Source organism: Salmo salar, unplaced genomic scaffold (genome assembly GCF_905237065.1).
Source record: "Salmo salar unplaced genomic scaffold, Ssal_v3.1, whole genome shotgun sequence".
In the NCBI taxonomy this organism is placed as follows: domain Eukaryota; kingdom Metazoa; phylum Chordata; class Actinopteri; order Salmoniformes; family Salmonidae; genus Salmo; species Salmo salar.
In genome coordinates this window covers 173,838-194,567 of record NW_025548489.1, presented here as the reverse complement: position 1 = coordinate 194,567, position 20,730 = coordinate 173,838, and the positions used below count along the sequence as shown (strand labels likewise).

The 20,730-nt window shown below is 45.5% G+C and overlaps 2 protein-coding genes across 4 annotated transcripts in view; one reads left to right on the top strand and one right to left on the bottom strand.

The window, feature by feature from the left end:
- LOC123733099 (CD9 antigen-like) overlaps positions 1-1,332 on the top strand; it is a 51,752-nt gene extending 50,420 nt beyond the window's left edge. Inside the window, 1 exon segment of the mRNA XM_045712444.1 lies at positions 411-1,332. Within this exon segment, the coding sequence (XP_045568400.1) occupies positions 411-476 (66 nt within the window). The 3' untranslated portion in view covers positions 477-1,332.
- A 7,457-nt stretch (positions 1,333-8,789) lies between these two features.
- The window catches only part of LOC106592475 (CWF19-like protein 1), a 36,276-nt gene continuing 24,335 nt past the window's right edge, over positions 8,790-20,730 (bottom strand). Inside the window, exons 12-15 of one of the 3 annotated variants that reach the window (XR_006763596.1) lie at positions 18,266-18,385; positions 12,547-12,644; positions 9,232-9,497; positions 8,790-9,198 (exon numbers count right to left, since the gene is read on the bottom strand). Coding sequence is in view for 1 of the 3 variants with exons in the window: in XM_045712446.1 (XP_045568402.1) it covers positions 9,353-9,497; positions 12,547-12,644; positions 18,266-18,385 (363 nt within the window). In the remaining 2 variants the exon portion in view is untranslated. Of the gene's footprint in view, positions 9,498-12,546; positions 12,645-18,265; positions 18,386-20,730 lie in introns of all 3 variants that reach the window. The other 2 variants (XR_006763597.1, XM_045712446.1) reach the window with 2 other exon arrangements.

Below are 20,730 nucleotides of genomic sequence, written 5' to 3'. Positions count from 1 at the left end.
CCTCTCCTTTCTCTCTCTCCTACACTCCTCTCCTCCACTCCTCTCCTCCTCTCCTGCCTCCTCTCCTCCGTCTATCTCCTCCACTCCTCTCCTTCCTCTCTCCTCCACTCCTCTGTCCTCTCCTTCCTCTCTCCTCTCCTCTCCTTCCTCTCTCTCCTCCTCTCCTCTGTCCTCTCCATCTTCTCCACTCCTTTCTCCTCCTCTCCTCTCCTTCCTCTCCTCTCCTTCCTCTCTCTCCTCCTCTGTCCTCTCCTTCGTCTCTCTCCTCTCCTTCCTCTCTCTCCTCCTCTCCTCTGTCCTCTCCTTCGTCTCTCTCCTCCACTCCTCTGTCCTCTCCTTCCTCTCTCTCCTCCTCTCCTCTCCTCTCCTTCCTCTTGTCCTCTAATGATATGTCTTTCTCTTCTGTCCAGATCTTTGGGATGATCTTCAGCATGCTGCTGTGCTGCGCCATCAGAAGGTCTCGTGACATCATGTAGACCCGGACTCTGCCCTTCCGTGCACTTAACTTATCTGTGTGTCTGTCCTCAATTGATGTTAAACGCTCACTAGGTTTGTACTGCCATTAGGATTAGGGTTAGTTAGCATTTTCAGCCAGCCAGCCAGTCAGCCAGCCAGCCAGCCAGCCAGCCAGCCAGCCAGTTAGTCAGCCAGCCAGCCAGCCAGTCAGTCAGTTAGTCAGCCAGTCAGCCAGCCAGTCAGTCAGTTAGTCAGCCAGTCAGCCAGCCAGTCAGCCAGTCAGCCAGCCAGCCAGTTAGTCAGCCAGTCAGTCAGTCAGTTAGTCAGCCAGCCAGCCAGCCAGTCAGCCAGTCAGCCAGTTAGTCAGCCAGTCAGTCAGTCAGCCAGTCAGCCAGCCAGTCAGTTAGTCAGCCAGTCAGCCAGTCAGCCAGCCAGCCAGTCAGCCAGCCAGCCAGCCAGCCAGTCAGCCAGCCAGTCAGCCAGTTAGTCAGCCAGCCAGCCAGCCTGCCAGCCAGCCAGCCAGCCAGCCAGCCAGCCAGTAAAGCTCTACCCTGGATGGAAACTCAGTCTCCTGTGAAAGTGTGGAGCTGTACTGAGGTTTCAGGCTGTGTAACATTAATGTACTGTGATCAGTGTATCGTTTCATCACTGATAGAACCAAAACGCCTTAAAATCTTGCAGAATGTAATCTGTTGTATTTGCTTTAGAAACCTGACTATGTTCCTCCTCATATTGCCTGTTTGTTCAGCGACATGGACTGTAACAACTTTACGGCAGAGTACAGATTTTATAAAATTTTTACTGCAACTATTTTGATGAACAAAAGTTGTGTATTTTCTTTGAATTGCCAAATAAAATAAAGTAATATGGATGTTGGACTGTGAGTGACTGACGTGGGGATTAGATCTGGGGAACAACTCTCTGTAACGGTCTCTGTTCAACTCAACAAACCAAACACACGGTCAGGTCGTTTAGTTCAACAAGACTCGTTTACTGGGATTCATTCTGTCCTGGAGAAAGAGCTGAGCGATTTCCGATAGATAAACCAGCCGCAAAGTCCAAAAAAAATGGATATATCGTAAAAAAAAAGTTAAACTAGAATGAGCTTGTTTAAGTTTAGGCCTAGTGTTAGCAGTGTGGTGAAGGTTAAGATTAAAATCAGATTCTGTGGCTGAGACAGCTAGTAGAGCTGCCTCCAGAACAATATTCATCCCAATAAATGGCCAACCAGCAACAATGTCCCTGGTGAACTAGTCCTTAGTTAGTAATATACCCCTGGTTAACTAGTCCTTAGTTAGTAATATACCCCTGGTTAACTAGTCCTTAGTTAGTAATATACCCCTGGTTAACTAGTCCTTAGTTAGTAATATACCCCTGGTTAACTAGTCCTTAGTTAGTAATATACCCCTGGTGAACTAGTCCTTAGTCAGTAATATACCCCTGGTGAACTAGTCCTTAGTTAGTAATATACCCCTGGTGAACTAGTCCTTAGTTAGTAATATACCCCTGGTTAACTAGTCCTTAGTTAGTAATATACCCCTGGTTAACTAGTCCTTAGTTAGTAATATGCCCCTGGTTAACTAGTCCTTAGTTAGTAATATACCCCTGGTTAACTAGTCCTTAGTTAGTAATATACCCCTGGTGAACTAGTCCTTAGTTAGTAATATACCCCTGGTGAACTAGTCCTTAGTTAGTAATATACCCCTGGTGAACTAGTCCTTAGTCAGTAATATACCCCTGGTGAACTAGTCCTTAGTTAGTAATATACCCCTGGTGAACTAGTCCTTAGTTAGTAATATACCCCTGGTTAACTAGTCCTTAGTTAGTAATATACCCCTGGTGAACTAGTCCTTAGTAATATACCCCTGGTTAACTAGTCCTTAGTCAGTAAAGACCCCTGGTGAACTAGTCCTTAGTTAGTAATATACCCCTGGTGAACTAGTCCTTAGTCAGTAATATACCCCTGGTTAACTAGTCCTTAGTTAGTAATATACCCCTGGTGAACTAGTCCTTAGTTAGTAATATACCCCTGGTGAACTAGTCCTTAGTTAGTAATATACCCCTGGTGAACTAGTCCTTAGTCAGTAATATACCCCTGGTTAACTAGTCCTTAGTTAGTAATATACCCCTGGTGAACTAGTCCTTAGTTAGTAATATACCCCTGGTGAACTAGTCCTTAGTTAGTAATATACCCCTGGTGAACTAGTCCTTAGTAATATACCCCTGGTGAACTAGTCCTTAGTTAGTAATATACCCCTGGTGAACTAGTCCTTAGTAATATACCCCTGGTGAACTAGTCCTTAGTTAGTAATATACCCCTGGTGAACTAGTCCTTAGTTAGTAATATACCCCTGGTGAACTAGTCCTTAGTTAGTAATATACCCCTGGTGAACTAGTCCTTAGTTAGTAATATACCCCTGGTGAACTAGTCCTTAGTTAGTAATATACCCCTGGTGAACTAGTCCTTAGTTAGTAATATACCCCTGGTGAACTAGTCCTTAGTAATATACCCCTGGTGAACTAGTCCTTAGTTAGTAATATACCCCTGGTGAACTAGTCCTTAGTAATATACCCCTGGTGAACTAGTCCTTAGTTAGTAATATACCCCTGGTGAACTAGTCCTTAGTAATATACCCCTGGTGAACTAGTCCTTAGTTAGTAATATACCCCTGGTGAACTAGTCCTTAGTTAGTAATATACCCCTGGTGAACTAGTCCTTAGTTAGTAATATACCCCTGGTGAACTAGTCCTTAGTTAGTAATATACCCCTGGTGAACTAGTCCTTAGTTAGTAATATACCCCTGGTGAACTAGTCCTTAGTCAGTAATATACCCCTGGTGAACTAGTCCTTAGTTAGTAATATACCCCTGGTGAACTAGTCCTTAGTTAGTAATATACCCCTGGTGAACTAGTCCTTAGTTAGTAATATACCCCTGGTGAACTAGTCCTTAGTTAGTAATATACCCCTGGTGAACTAGTCCTTAGTTAGTAATATACCCCTGGTGAACTAGTCCTTAGTAATATACCCCTGGTGAACTAGTCCTTAGTAATATACCCCTGGTGAACTAGTCCTTAGTTAGTAATATACCCCTGGTGAACTAGTCCTTAGTAATATACCCCTGGTGAACTAGTCCTTAGTTAGTAATATACCCCTGGTGAACTAGTCCTTAGTTAGTAATATACCCCTGGTGAACTAGTCCTTAGTTAGTAATATACCCCCTGGTGAACTAGTCCTTAGTTAGTAATATACCCCTGGTGAACTAGTCCTTAGTAATATACCCCTGGTGAACTAGTCCTTAGTTAGTAATATACCCCTGGTGAACTAGTCCTTAGTAATATACCCCTGGTGAACTAGTCCTTAGTTAGTAATATACCCCTGGTGAACTAGTCCTTAGTTAGTAATATACCCCTGGTGAACTAGTCCTTAGTTAGTAATATACCCCTGGTGAACTAGTCCTTAGTTAGTAATATACCCCTGGTGAACTAGTCCTTAGTTAGTAATATACCCCTGGTGAACTAGTCCTTAGTTAGTAATATACCCCTGGTGAACTAGTCCTTAGTTAGTAATATACCCCTGGTGAACTAGTCCTTAGTTAGTAATATACCCCTGGTGAACTAGTCCTTAGTTAGTAATATACCCCTGGTGAACTAGTCCTTAGTTAATATACCCCTGGTGAACTAGTCCTTAGTTAGTAATATACCCCTGGTGAACTAGTCCTTAGTTAGTAATATACCCCTGGTGAACTAGTCCTTAGTTAGTAATATACCCCTGGTGAACTAGTCCTTAGTTAGTAATATACCCCTGGTGAACTAGTCCTTAGTTAGTAATATACCCCTGGTGAACTAGTCCTTAGTTAGTAATATACCCCTGGTGAACTAGTCCTTAGTTAGTAATATACCCCTGGTGAACTAGTCCTTAGTTAGTAATATACCCCTGGTGAACTAGTCCTTAGTTAGTAATATACCCCTGGTGAACTAGTCCTTAGTAATATACCCCTGGTGAACTAGTCCTTAGTAATATACCCCTGGTGAACTAGTCCTTAGTCAGTAATATACCCCTGGTGAACTAGTCCTTAGTAATATACCCCTGGTGAACTAGTCCTTAGTTAGTAATATACCCCTGGTGAACTAGTCCTTAGTAATATACCCCTGGTGAACTAGTCCTTAGTAATATACCCCTGGTGAACTAGTCCTTAGTTAGTAATATACCCCTGGTGAACTAGTCCTTAGTTAGTAATATATCCCTGGTGAACTAGTCCTTAGTTAGTAATATACCCCTGGTGAACTAGTCCTTAGTTAGTAATATACCCCTGGTGAACTAGTCATTAGTTAGTAATATACCCCTGGTGAACTAGTCCTTAGTTAGTAATATACCCCTGGTGAACTAGTCCTTAGTTAGTAATATACCCCTGGTGAACTAGTCCTTAGTCAGTAATATACCCCTGGTGAACTAGTCCTTAGTTAGTAATATACCCCTGGTGAACTAGTCCTTAGTCAGTAATATACCCCTGGTGAACTAGTCCTTAGTAATATACCCCTGGTGAACTAGTCCTTAGTTAGTAATATACCCCTGGTGAACTAGTCCTTAGTAATATACCCCTGGTGAACTAGTCCTTAGTTAGTAATATACCCCTGGTGAACTAGTCCTTAGTAATATACCCCTGGTGAACTAGTCCTTAGTCAGTAATATACCCCTGGTGAACTAGTCCTTAGTAATATACCCCTGGTGAACTAGTCCTTAGTTAGTAATATACCCCTGGTGAACTAGTCCTTAGTTAGTAATATACCCCTGGTGAACTAGTCCTTAGTAATATACCCCTGGTGAACTAGTCCTTAGTTAGTAATATACCCCTGGTGAACTAGTCCTTAGTTAGTAATATACCCCTGGTGAACTAGTCCTTAGTTAGTAATATACCCCTGGTGAACTAGTCCTTAGTTAGTAATATACCCCTGGTGAACTAGTCCTTAGTTAGTAATATACCCCTGGTGAACTAGTCCTTAGTTAGTAATATACCCCTGGTGAACTAGTCCTTAGTTAGTAATATACCCCTGGTGAACTAGTCCTTAGTCAGTAATATACCCCTGGTGAACTAGTCCTTAGTTAGTAATATACCCCTGGTGAACTAGTCCTTAGTAATATACCCCTGGTGAACTAGTCCTTAGTTAGTAATATACCCCTGGTGAACTAGTCCTTAGTAATATACCCCTGGTGAACTAGTCCTTAGTTAGTAATATACCCCTGGTGAACTAGTCCTTAGTTAGTAATATACCCCTGGTGAACTAGTCCTTAGTAATATACCCCTGGTGAACTAGTCCTTAGTTAGTAATATACCCCTGGTGAACTAGTCCTTAGTAATATACCCCTGGTGAACTAGTCCTTAGTTAGTAATATACCCCTGGTGAACTAGTCCTTAGTAATATACCCCTGGTGAACTAGTCCTTAGTTAGTAATATACCCCTGGTGAACTAGTCCTTAGTTAGTAATATACCCCTGGTGAACTAGTCCTTAGTTAGTAATATACCCCTGGTGAACTAGTCCTTAGTTAGTAATATACCCCTGGTGAACTAGTCCTTAGTTAGTAATATACCCCTGGTGAACTAGTCCTTAGTCAGTAATATACCCCTGGTGAACTAGTCCTTAGTTAGTAATATACCCCTGGTGAACTAGTCCTTAGTAATATACCCCTGGTGAACTAGTCCTTAGTTAGTAATATACCCCTGGTGAACTAGTCCTTAATAATATACCCCTGGTGAACTAGTCCTTAGTTAGTAATATACCCCTGGTGAACTAGTCCTTAGTTAGTAATATACCCCTGGTGAACTAGTCCTTAGTAATATACCCCTGGTGAACTAGTCCTTAGTTAGTAATATACCCCTGGTGAACTAGTCCTTAGTTAGTAATATACCCCTGGTGAACTAGTCCTTAGTTAGTAATATACCCCTGGTAAACTAGTCCTTAGTTAGTAATATACCCCTGGTAAACTAGTCCTTAGTTAGTAATATACCCCTGGTGAACTAGTCCTTAGTAATATACCCCTGGTGAACTAGTCCTTAGTTAGTAATATACCCCTGGTGAACTAGTCCTTAGTAATATACCCCTGGTGAACTAGTCCTTAGTTAGTAATATACCCCTGGTGAACTAGTCCTTAGTTAGTAATATACCCCTGGTGAACTAGTCCTTAGTTAGTAATATACCCCTGGTGAACTAGTCCTTAGTTAGTAATATACCCCTGGTGAACTAGTCCTTAGTTAGTAATATACCCCTGGTGAACTAGTCCTTAGTTAGTAATATACCCCTGGTGAACTAGTCCTTAGTAATATACCCCTGGTGAACTAGTCCTTAGTTAGTAATATACCCCTGGTTAACTAGTCCTCAGTAATATACCCCTGGTGAACTAGTCCTTAGTCAGTAATATACCCCTGGTGAACTAGTCCTTAGTCAGTAATATACCCCTGGTGAACTAGTCCTTAGTAATATACCCCTGGTGAACTAGTCCTTAGTAATATACCCCTGGTGAACTAGTCCTTAGTTAGTAATATACCCCTGGTGAACTAGTCCTTAGTCAGTAATATACCCCTGGTGAACTAGTCCTCAGTAATATACCCCTGGTGTAGTAGACGCTGCCCTCTGCTGGTCAGGATGAGCCTCTACAGGCGGACGATTCATCAGGAAGCTCCAACACCAGAGAGACTTCCATCCTCTCTACGAACACACACACACAGCATTCTGGGAAAGCTTTGAGTAGGAAAGAAAATCAAGACTCAAAAACAAACATACAAAAAAAAAAAAGGCTTTTAATCAGGGACCAAAACGACGCCACCGATTTATCTCCACATTGTGAAAACAACTATTTCAGACGGTTGGATTGAAGTAAAAAAAAAAACTGAGAGAAGGCAGGAAGTGAAGGGAAGATCTCCGCCTCCAAAGGCAGGAAGTGAAGGGAAGATCTCCGCCTCCAAAGGCAGGAAGTGAAGGGAAGATCTCCGCCTCTGTTATGTTGGGCCGTTTCACGTTTCCACTCTGACCCTGCGTTTTGTAACCATGAGGCCGTGTACCAGGGAGTCAGAAATACCGGTGGGATTAGTCATGTGATTTGAACTGGGTTGAGAATCACCGATTGGCTAAAAACGGCCAACAAGCTGCGTCAACCTAAAAATACAGCTGTCACGCTTTTAAACAAATTATAGTTTTTAAAAAAAATAAACATTCACAGATTGCTATTTATGAATAAATGTTTTGTTGCATTTAACTGCCGAAAATGTCCTTAGTAGGTGAAGTCAGCAGGTGGGAGAAGTGGAAGCTCACAATGATAGTAGAAATTACTAGTTGGAGGGACACTGTACGGTACAATGTATGGTTCAGTATGAATACCATTACACCCCTACTGTACGGTACAATGTATGGTTCAGTGTGAATACCATTACACCCCTACTGTACGGTACAATGTATGGTTCAGATTGAATACTATCACACCCCTACTGTACGGTACAGTGTATGGTTCAGTATGAATACTATCACACCCCTACTGTACGGTACAATGTATGGTTCAGTGTGAATACCATTACACCCCTACTGTACGGTACAGTGTATGGTTCAGTGTGAATACCATTACACCCCTACTGTACGGTACAATGTATGGTTCAGTGTGAATACCATTACACCCCTACTGTACGGTACAATGTATGGTTCAGTGTGAATACCATTACACCCCTACTGTACGGTACAATGTATGGTTCAGATTGAATACTATCACACCCCTACTGTACGGTACAGTGTATGGTTCAGTGTGAATACTATCACACCCCTACTGTACGGTACAATGTATGGTTCAGTATGAATACCATTACACCCCTACTGTACGGTACAGTGTATGGTTCAGTGTGAATACCATTACACCCCTACTGTACGGTACAGTGTATGGTTCAGTGTGAATACCATTACACCCCTACTGTACGGTACAATGTGAATACCATTACACCCCTACTGTACGGTACAGTGTATGGTTCAGTGTGAATACCATTACACCCCTACTGTACGGTACAATGTATGGTTCAGTATGAATACCATTACACCCCTACTGTACGGTACAATGTATGGTTCAGTGTGAATACCATTACACCCCTACTGTACGTTACAATGTATGGTTCAGATTGAATACTATCACACCCCTACTGTACGGTACAGTGTATGGTTCAGTGTGAATACCATTACACCCCTACTGTACGGTACAATGTATGGTTCAGTGTGAATACCATTACACCCCTACTGTACGGTACAATGTATGGTTCAGTGTGAATACCATTACACCCCTACTGTACGGTACAATGTATGGTTCAGTATGAATACCATTACACCCCTACTGTACGGTACAATGTATGGTTCAGTGTGAATACCATTACACCCCTACTGTACGGTAGTGTGAATACCATTACACCCCTACTGTACGGTACAATGTATGGTTCAGATTGAATACTATCACACCCCTACTGTACGGTACAGTGTATGGTTCAGTGTGAATACCATTACACCCCTACTGTACGGTACAGTGTACGGTTCAGTGTGAATACCATTACACCCCTACTGTACGGTACAGTGTACGGTTCAGTGTGAATATCATTACACCCCTACTGTACGGTACAATGTATGGTTCAGTGTGAATACCATTCCACCCCTACTGTACGGTAGTGTGAATACCATTACACCCCTACTGTACGGTACAATGTATGGTTCAGTGTGAATACCATTACACCCCTACTGTACGGTAGTGTGAATACCATTACACCCCTACTGTACGGTACAATGTATGGTTCAGTATGAATACCATTACACCCCTACTGTACGGTAGTGTGAATACCATTACACCCCTACTGTACGGTACAGTGTGTGTGAAGGTGTTCAGTCTTCCAGAGCGAAGTCGTATGGTTGGAAGTCGTCTCGTAGCTGTTTGCTCAGACTCTCCTCTTCCTCTGGGGTCTGTTTACACCCTCTCCAGTCCGCCCTCTCTGGGATGTTCAGGACCGACTCGCTGGCCAACACCTCCCTGCACCACACAGAGACACACGCTAGTAACTGTTTTCAGTTGGGCTGGAATGATTCACCCATATCGTTAAGATCCTGGTGCATCAGTCCCTGGATCAAATGGTTAAGATCCTAGTGCATCAGTCCCTGGATCAAATGGTTAAGATCCTAGTGCATCAGTCCCTGGATCAAATGGTTAAGATCCTAGTGCATCAGTCCCTGAATCAAATGGTTAAGATCCTAGTGCATCAGTCCCTGAATCAAATGGTTAAGATCCTAGTGCATCAGTCCCTGAATCAAATGGTTAAGATCCTAGTGCATCAGTCCCTGGATCAAATGGTTAAGATCCTAGTGCATCAGTCCCTGAATCAAATGGTTAAGATCCTAGTGCATCAGTCCCTGGATCAAATGGTTAAGATCCTAGTGCATCAGTCCCTGGATCAAATGGTTAAGATCCTAGTGCATCAGTCCCTGGATCAAATGGTTAAGATCCTAGTGCATCAGTCCCTGGATCAAATGGTTAAGATCCTAGTGCATCAGTCCCTGGATCAAATGGTTAAGATCCTAGTGCATCAGTCCCTGGATCAAATGGTTAAGATCCTAGTGCATCAGTCCCTGAATCAAATGGTTAAGATCCTAGTGCATCAGTCCCTGGATCAAATGGTTAAGATCCTAGTGCATCAGTCCCTGGATCAAATGGTTAAGATCCTAGTGCATCAGTCCCTGGATCAAATGTTTAACCATTAGTTCCTGCCAAGGCAGCAGCTACTCTTCCTGGGGTTTATTATGGATCCCCATTAGTTCCTGCCAAGGCAGCAGCTACTCTTCCTGGGGTTTATTATGGATCCCCATTAGTTCCTGCCAAGGCAGCAGCTACTCTTCCTGGGGTTTATTATGGATCCCCATTAGTTCCTGCCAAGGCAGCAGCTACTCTTCCTGGGGTTTATTATGGATCCCCATTAGTTCCTGCCAAGGCAGCAGCTACTCTTCCTGGGGTTTATAATGGATCCCCATTAGTTCCTGCCAAGGCAGCAGCTACTCTTCCTGGGGTTTATTATGGATCCCCATTAGTTCCTGCCAAGGCAGCAGCTACTCTTCCTGGGGTTTATAATGGATCCCCATTAGTTCCTGCCAAGGCAGCAGCTACTCTTCCTGGGGTTTATTATGGATCACCATTAGTTCCTGCCAAGACAGCAGCTACTCTTCCTGGGGTTTATTATGGATCCCCATTAGTTCCTGCCAAGGCAGCAGCTACTCTTCCTGGGGTTTATTATGGATCCCCATTAGTTCCTGCCAAGGCAGCAGCTACACTTCCTGGGGTTTATTATTATTGTGTGTGTATGTTATCGTGTGCGCTCTGTCTCTTCACAGTCCCCTCTGTTCCATAAAGTATCTGCCTTGTTGATAGTGTTGTTAAGAAGGTAGAAACTAGGGCCTGTAGGACCTGCCTTGTTGATAGTGTTGTTAAGAAGGTAGAAACTAGGGCCTGTAGGACCTGCCTTGTTGATAGTGTTGTTGAGAAGGTAGAAACTAGGGCCTGTAGGACCTGCCTTGTTGATAGTGCTGTTAAGAAGGTAGAAACTAGGGCCCGTAGGACCTGCCTTGTTGATAGTGTTGTTAAGAAGGTAGAAACTAGGGCCTGTAGGACCTGCCTTGTTGATAGTGTTGTTAAGAAGGTAGAAACTAGGGCCTGTAGGACCTGCCTTGTTGATAGTGCTGTTAAGAAGGTAGAAACTAGGGCCTGTAGGACCTGCCTTGTTGATAGTGTTGTTAGGAAGGTAGAAACTAGGGCCCGTAGGACCTGCCTTGTTGATAGTGTTGTTAAGAAGGTAGAAACTAGGGCCTGTAGGACCTGCCTTGTTGATAGTGTTGTTAAGAAGGTAGAAACTAGGGCCTGTAGGACCTGCCTTGTTGATAGTGTTGTTAAGAAGGTAGAAACTAGGGCCTGTAGGACCTGCCTTGTTGATAGTGTTGTTAAGGTAGAAACTAGGGCCTGTAGGACCCTGCCTTGTTGATAGTGTTGTTAAGAAGGTAGAAACTAGGGCCTGTAGGACCTGCCTTGTTGATAGTGTTGTTAAGAAGGTTGAAACTAGGGCCTGTAGGACCTGCCTTGTTGATAGTGTTGTTAAGAAGGTAGAAACTAGGGCCTGTAGGACCTGCCTTGTTGATAGTGTTGTTAAGAAGGTTGAAACTAGGGCCTGTAGGACCTGCCTTGTTGATAGTGTTGTTAAGAAGGCAGAAACTAGGGCCTGTAGGACCTGCCTTGTTGATAGTGTTGTTAAGAAGGTAGAAACTAGGGCCTGTAGGACCTGCCTTGTTGATAGTGCAGTTCAGAAGGTAGAAACTAGGGCCTGTAGGACCTGCCTTGTTGATAGTGTTGTTAAGAAGGTAGAAACTAGGGCCTGTAGGACCTGCCTTGTTGATAGTGTTATTAACAAGGCAGAGCAGTGCTTTATTATGGACAGACTCCTCCCCATCTTAGCTACTGTTGCATCAATATGTTTTGACCAGGACAGTTTACAATCCAGGGTTACTCCAACTAGTTTAGTCTCCTCAACTTGCTCATTTTCCACAATATTCATTACAAGATTTAGTTGACGTTTAGGATTCAGTGAGCGTTTTGTTCCAAATACAAAGCTTTTAGTTTTAGAAATATTTAGGGCTAAATTATTCCTTGCCACCCACTCTGAAACTAACTGCAGCTCTTTGTTGAGTGTTGCAGTCATTTCAGTCGCTGTAGTAGCTGACGTGTTTAGTGTTGAGTCACCAGCACACATAGACACTCTGGCTTTACTCAAAGCCAATGGCAATTCAATAGTAAAGATTGAAACATTAGACAGGTAACGCCCTGGGGAATTCCTGATTCTACCTGGATTATGTTGGAGAGGGTTAAAGCGCACCCTCTGTATTCTGTTAGACAGGTAACGCCCTGGGGAATTCCTGATTCTACCTGGATTATGTTGGAGAGCACCCTCTGTATTCTGTTAGACAGGTAACGCTTTATCCTTGAAAGATTCACATCGCTAGTTTGTAGGTTAGATCATACATGGTGTGTGTGCGTGCGTATATACCTGCCAAACTGCAGAGGGAAGTTTCTCTGAATGCGGTAGAAGAGCTTCTCTCCAGAGTCCAGCTCCACGTAGAAGTACGGTGTCCCTGGAGGAGCAATCTGATAGAAACAAATTATTACTTATTATAACCGAGCATTATCAGAAAATATGTAAAAGCAACTTAGGAGTCCTGTTACATTTAACGTCTGGGTGGTCCCGGGAATCCAACCCACTATCCTGGTGTTGCAGAGAACCATGCTCTACCAACTGGGCTACAGACGACCACAGTTTCATCATTACCATCTCCTGGCATTATCATCTCCTGGCATTACCATCTCCTGGCATTACCATCTCCTGGCATTATCATCTCCTGGCATTACCATCTCCTGGCATTACCATCTCCTAGCATTACCATCTATTGGCATTATCATCTCCTGGCATTACCATCTCCTAGCATTATCATCTATTGGCATTATCATCTCCTGGCATTACCATCTCCTAGCATTACCATCTATTGGCATTATCATCTCCTGACATTACCATCTCCTAGCATTACCATCTCCTAGCAGGCATTATCATCTGCTAGCATTACCATTTCCTAGCATTATCATCTCATATAATCTCCTAGCATTACCATCTATCATTACATCTATCATTATCATCTCATATAATCTCCTAGCATTACCATCTCCTAGCATTACCACCTCCTAGCATTACCACCTCCTAGCATTACCACCTCCTAGCATTACCACCTCCTAGCATCTCTTAGCATTACCATCTCCTAGCATTACTATTTCATATCATCTCCTAGCATTACCATCTCCTAGCATTACCATTTCATATCATCTCCTAGCATTACCATTTCATATCATCTCCTAGCATTACCGTCTCCTAGCATTACCATCTCCTAGCATTACCATCTCCTAGCATTATTATCTCCTAGCATTATCATCTCATATCATCTCCTAGCATTACCACCTCCTAGCATTATCACCTCCTAGCATTATCACCTCCTATCATCTCTTAGCATTACCATCTCCTAGCATTACCATTTCATATCATCTCCTAGCATTACCATTTCATATCATCTCCTAGCATTACCGTCTCCTAGCATTACCATCTCATAGCATTACCATCTCCTATCATCTCCTAGCATTATCATCTCCTAGCATTATCATCTCATATCATCTCCTAGCATTACCACCTCCTAGCATTACCACCTCCTAGCATTATCATCTCATATCATCTCTTAGCATTACCATCTCCTAGCATTACCATTTCATATCATCTCCTAGCATTACCATCTCCTAGCATTACCATCTCCTAGCATTATCATATCCTAGCATTATCATCTCATATCATCTCCTAGCATTACCATCTCCTAGCATTATCATCTCCTATCATCTCCTAGCATTACCATCTCCTAGCATTATCATCTCCTATCATCTCATAGCATTACCGTCTCATAGCATTACCATCGCATAGCATTACCGTCTCATAGCATTACCATCGCATTGCATTACCATCTCCTATCATCTCCTAGCATTACCATCTCCTAGCATTATCATCTCCTAGCATTATCATCATCATCAACTAGAAATGAAATATGTTTTTAAACTCTCATTAGAATGTTCCAGATGAACTACATGTTCAGTTATTGGATGGTTCTCCAAGGGAACGTTCCTAAAAAACAGATGACCTGGTTAAGAAGATAAGATTTGAAGTTGTCTTTTTCTACAGAAACAGAATGTGTAGCTCAGTTGGTAGAGCATGGTGGTTGCGACGCCAGGGTTGTGGGTTCGATTCCCACGGGGGGGGGCCAGTACGGAGAAAAAAAAATGTTATGAAATGTATGCCTTCACTACTGTAAGTCGCTCTGGATAAGAGCGTCTGCTAAAATGACTAAAATGTAAATGAGTAAGAAGCAGGTTGTTCAGTCAACCTTTCATCTGCTGTTGATCATGGTGATATTATTCATCAAACTGCAGCTTCCATAGCGCCCTCCATTTTGTTTCCCTGCATCCTGATTCTAACGGTTGGCTGGACTTCCCCCTGTATATAGCCTCCACATTGACTCTGTACCGGTACCCCCTGCATATAGCCTCCACATTGACTCTGTACCGGTACCCCCTGCATATAGCCTCCACATTGACTCTGTACCGGTACCCCCTGCATATAGCCTCCACATTGACTCTGTACCGGTACCCCCTGCATATAGCCTCCACATTGACTCTGTACCGGTACCCCCTGCATATAGCCTCCACATTGACTCTGTACCGGTACCCCCTGCATATAGCCTCCACATTGACTCTGTACCGGTACCCCCTGCATATAGCCTCCACATTGACTCTGTACCGGTACCCCCTGCATATAGCCTCCACATTGACTCTGTACCGGTACCCCCTGCATATAGCCTCCACATTGACTCTGTACCGGTACCCCCTGCATATAGCCTCCACATTGACTCTGTACCGGTACCCCTGCATATAGCCTCCACATTGACTCTGTACCGGTACCCCCTGCATATAGCCTCCACATTGACTCTGTACCGGTACCCCCTGCATATAGCCTCCACATTGACTCTGTACCGGTACCCCCTGCATATAGCCTCCACATTGACTCTGTACCGGTACCCCCTGCATATAGCCTCCACATTGACTCTGTACCGGTACCCCCTGCATATAGCCTCCACATTGACTCTGTACCGGTACCCCCCTGCATATAGCCTCCACATTGACTCTGTACCGGTACCCCCTGCATATAGCCTCCACATTGACTCTGTACCGGTACCCCCTGCATATAGCCTCCACATTGACTCTGTACCGGTACCCCCTGCATATAGCCTCCACATTGACTCTGTACCGGTACCCCCTGCATATAGCCTCCACATTGACTCTGTACCGGTACCCCCTGCATATAGCCTCCACATTGACTCTGTACCGGTACCCCCTGCATATAGCCTCCACATTGACTCTGTACCGGTACCCCCTGCATATAGCCTCCACATTGACTCTGTACCGGTACCCCCTGCATATAGCCTCCACATTGACTCTGTACCGGTACCCCCTGCATATAGCCTCCACATTGACTCTGTACCGGTACCCCCTGCATATAGCCTCCACATTGACTCTGTACCGGTACCCCCTGCATATAGCCTCCACATTGACTCTGTACCGGTACCCCCTGCATATAGCCTCCACATTGACTCTGTACCGGTACCCCCTGCATATAGCCTCCACATTGACTCTGTACCGGTACCCCCTGCATATAGCCTCCACATTGACTCTGTACCGGTACCCCCTGCATATAGCCTCCACATTGACTCTGTACCGGTACCCCCTGCATATAGCCTCCACATTGACTCTGTACCGGTACCCCCTGCATATAGCCTCCACATTGACTCTGTACCGCTACCCCCTGCATATAGCCTCCACATTGACTCTGTACCGCTACCCCCTGCATATAGCCTCCACATTGACTCTGTACCGGTACCCCCTGCATATAGCCTCCACATTGACTCTGTACCGGTACCCCCTGCATATAGCCTCCACATTGACTCTGTACCGGTACCCCCTGCATATAGCCTCCACATTGACTCTGTACCGGTACCCCCTGCATATAGCCTCCACATTGACTCTGTACCGGTACCCCCTGTATATAGCCTCCACATTGACTCTGTACCGGTACCCCCTGTATATAGCCTCCACATTGACTCTGTACCGGTACCCCCTGTATATAGCCTCCACATTGACTCTGTACCGGTACCCCCTGTATATAGCCTCCACATTGACTCTGTACCGGTACCCCCTGTATATAGCCTCCACATTGACTCTGTACCGGTACCCCCTGTATATAGCCTCCACATTGACTCTGTACCGGTACCCCCCTGTATATAGCCTCCACATTGACTCTGTACCGGTACCCCCTGTATATAGCCTCCACATTGACTCTGTACCGGTACCCCCTGTATATAGCCTCCACATTGACTCTGTACCGGTACCCCCTGTATATAGCCTCCACATTGACTCTGTACCGGTACACCCTGTATATAGCCTCCACATTGACTCTGTACCGGTACCCCCTGTATATAGCCTCCACATTGACTCTGTACCGGTACCCCCCTGTATATAGCCTCCACATTGACTCTGTACCGGTACCCCCTGTATATAGCCTCCACATTGACTCTGTACCGGTACCCCCTGTATATAGCCTCCACATTGACTCTGTACCGGTACCCCCTGTATATAGCCTCCACATTGACTCTGTACCGGTACCCCCTGTATATAGCCTCCACATTGACTCTGTACCGGTACCCCCTGTATATAGCCTCCACATTGACTCTGTACCGGTACCCCCTGTATATAGCCTCCACATTGACTCTGTACCGGTACCCCCTGTATATAGCCTCCACATTGACTCTGTACCGGTACCCCCTGTATATAGCCTCCACATTGACTCTGTACCGGTACCCCCTGTATATAGCCTCCACATTGACTCTGTACCGGTACCCCTGTATATAGCCTCCACATTGACTCTGTATCGGTACCCCCTGTATATAGCCTCCACATTGACTCTGTACCGGTACCCCCTGTATATAGCCTCCACATTGACTCTGTACCGGTACCCCCTGTATATAGCCTCCACATTGACTCTGTACCGTAATACCCTGTATATAGCCTCCACATTGAATCTGTACCGGTACCCCCTGTATATAGCCTCCACATTGACTCTGTACCGGTACCCCCTGTATATAGCCTCCACATTGACTCTGTACCGGTACCCCCTGTATATAGCCTCCACATTGACTCTGTACCGGTACCCCCTGTATATAGCCTCCACATTGACTCTGTACCGTAATACCCTGTATATAGCCTCTACATTGACTCTGTACCGGTACCCCCTGTATATAGCCTCCACATTGACTCTGTACCGGTACCCCCTGTATATAGCCTCCACATTGACTCTGTACCGGTAACCCCTGTATATAGCCTCCACATTGACTCTGTACCGGTACCCCCTGTATATAGCCTCCACATTGACTCTGTACCGGTACCCCCTGTATATAGCCTCCACATTGACTCTGTACCGTAACACCCTGTTTATAGCCTCGTTATTGTTATTTTATTGTGTTAATTTTTATTATTTTCTACTTTAGTTTATTTAATAACTCTTTCTTGAACTGCATTGTTGGTTAACCTGTTATGGCTAGGGGGCAGTATAGCGTCCCACTGGCCCAGAGAGGTTAAGGCAGCTTTTCACAGTAAGGTCAACACTTGTTCTATTCGGCGCATGTGACAAATAAAGTTTGATTTGATTTTGAAACATCTTTAATTAGAGTAAAAATGTCACAATTTATTCAAGGTATTGATCGTAGTTAACCACTGAAAACCATGACATTTAAATGGACATATTTCTTTAACAATCCGACAGCCCTAATAATTAGCTAATAAACAATTCAAAGTGGGTGTATCAGTACCAAACGGACGCAGATGGGTATGGGTGTGTGGTGTGGTGTGGTGTGGTGTGGTGTGGTGTGGTGTGGTGTGGTGTGGTGTGGTGTGGTGTGGTGTGGTGTGGTGTGGTGTGGTGTGGTGTGGTGTGGTGTGGTGTGGTGTGGTGTGGTGTGGTGTGGTGTGGTGTGGTGTGGTGTGGTGTGGTGTGGTGTGGTGTGGTGTGGTGTGGTGTGGTGTGTGTGTGTGTGTGTGTGTGTGTGTGTGTGTGTGTGTGTGTGTGTGTGTACCTGTTCCAGGTCTGTATGCTCTGGTATCTCCATCAGCTGCATGTTCTGATCCTGCGCCTGCAGCATGAAGGCTTCTTTAATATCTTCAGTGGTACATTTATCCTCCGGCACCGGTACTGCCTGGGGAGGGACAGACGGTTACAGGGCCGTTCTACCTCCTCCCTGGGGAGGGACAGACGGTTACAGGGCCGTTCTACCTCCTCCCTGGGGAGGGACAGACGGTTACAGGGCCGGTCTACCTCCTCCCTGGGGAGGGACAGACGGTTACAGGGCCGTTCTACCTCCTCCCTGGGGAGGGACAGACGGTTACAGGGCCGTTCTACCTCCTCCCTGGGGAGGGACAGACGGTTACAGGGCCGTTCTACCTCCTCCCTGGGGAGGGACAGACGGTTACAGGGCCGTTCTACCTCCTCCCTGGGGAGGGACAGACGGTTACAGGGCTGGGGAGGGACAGACGGTTACAGGGCCGTTCTACCTCCTCCCTGGGGAGGGACAGACGGTTACAGGGCCGTTCTACCTGCCTGGGGAGGGACAGACGGTTACAGGGCCGTTCTACCTCCTCCCTGGGGAGGGACAGACGGTTACAGGGCCGGTCTACCTCCTCCCTGGGGAGGGACAGACGGTTACAGGCCTGGGGAGGGACAGACGGTTACAGGGCTGTCCCTGGGGAGGGACAGACGGTTACAGGGCCGTTCTACCTCCCTGGGGAGGGACAGACGGTTACAGGGCCGTTCTACCTCCTCCCTGGGGAGGGACAGACGGTTACAGGGCCGGTCTACCTCCTCCCTGGGGAGGGACAGACGGTTACAGGGCCGTTCTACCTCCTCCCTGGGGAGGGACAGACGGTTACAGGGCCGTTCTACCTCCTCCCTGGGGAGGGACAGACGGTTACAGGGCCGTTCTACCTCCTCCCTGGGGAGGGACAGACGGTTACAGTGCTGTTCTACCTCCTCCCTGGGGAGGGACAGACGGTTACAGGGCCGTTCTACCTCCTCCCTGGGGAGGGACAGACGGTTACAGGGCTGGGGAGGGACAGACGGTTACAGGGCCGTTCTACCTCCCTGGGGAGGGACAGACGGTTACAGGGCCGTTCTACCTCCTCCCTGGGGAGGGACAGACGGTTACAGGGCTGGGGAGGGACAGACGGTTACAGGGCCGTTCTACCTCTCTGTTCCTATCCTACTAAACTAATAGTGAAGTGTCGGCCATCTTCTGCACCTCCATGTGGTAGAAGGCTTCAGTCCAGCCACCTGGACTAATTAAGCCTTATTCCTGATAAAGGCTTCAGTCCAGTCACCTGGACTAATTAAGCCTTATTCCTGATAAAGGCTTCAGTCCAGCCACCTGGACTAATTAAGCCTTATTCCTGATAAAGGCTTCAGTCCAGCCACCTGGACTAATTAAGCCTTATTCCTGATAAAGGCTTCAGTCCAGTCACCTGGACTAATTAAGCCTTATTCCTGATAAAGGCTTCAGTCCAGCCACCTGGACTAATTAAGCCTTATTCCTGATAAAGGCTTCAGTCCAGCCACCTGGACTAATTAAGCCTTATTCCTGATAAAGGCTTCAGTCCGGCCACCTGGACTAATTAAGCCTTATTCCTGATAAAGGCTTCAGTCCAGCCACCTGGACTAATTAAGCCTTATTCCTGATAAAGGCTTCAGTCCAGCCACCTGGACTAATTAAGCCTTATTCCTGATAAAGGCTTCAGTCCAGCCACCTGGACTAATTAAGCCTTATTCCTGATAAAGGCTTCAGTCCAGTCATCTGGACTAATTAAGCCTTATTCCTGATAAAGGCTTCAGTCCAGCCACCTGGACTAATTAAGCCTTATTCCTGATAAAGGCTTCAGTCCAGCCACCTGGACTAATTAAGCCTTATTCCTGATAAAGGCTTCAGTCCGGCCACCTGGACTAATTAAGCCTTATTCCTGATAAAGGCTTCAGTCCAGCCACCTGGACTAATTAAGCCTTATTCCTGATAAAGGCTTCAGTCCAGCCACCTGGACTAATTAAGCCTTATTCCTGATAAAGGCTTCAGTCCAGCCACCTGGACTAATTAAGCCTTATTCCTGATAAAGGCTTCAGTCCAGTCATCTGGACTAATTAAGCCTTATTCCTGATAAAGGCTTCAGTCCAGTCATCTGGACTAATTAAGCCTTATTCCTGATAAAGGCTTCAGTCCAGCCACCTGGACTAATTAAGCCTTATTCCTGATAAAGGCTTCAGTCCAGCCACCTGGACTAATTAAGCCTTATTCCTGATAAAGGCTTCAGTCCAGCCACCTGGACTAATTAAGCCTTATTCCTGATAAAGGCTTCAGTCCAGCCACCTGGACTAATTAAGCCTTATTCCTGATAAAGGCTTCAGTCCAGCCACCTGGACTAATTAAGCCTTATTCCTGATAAAGGCTTCAGTCCAGCCACCTGGACTAATTAAGCCTTATTCCTGATAAAGGCTTCAGTC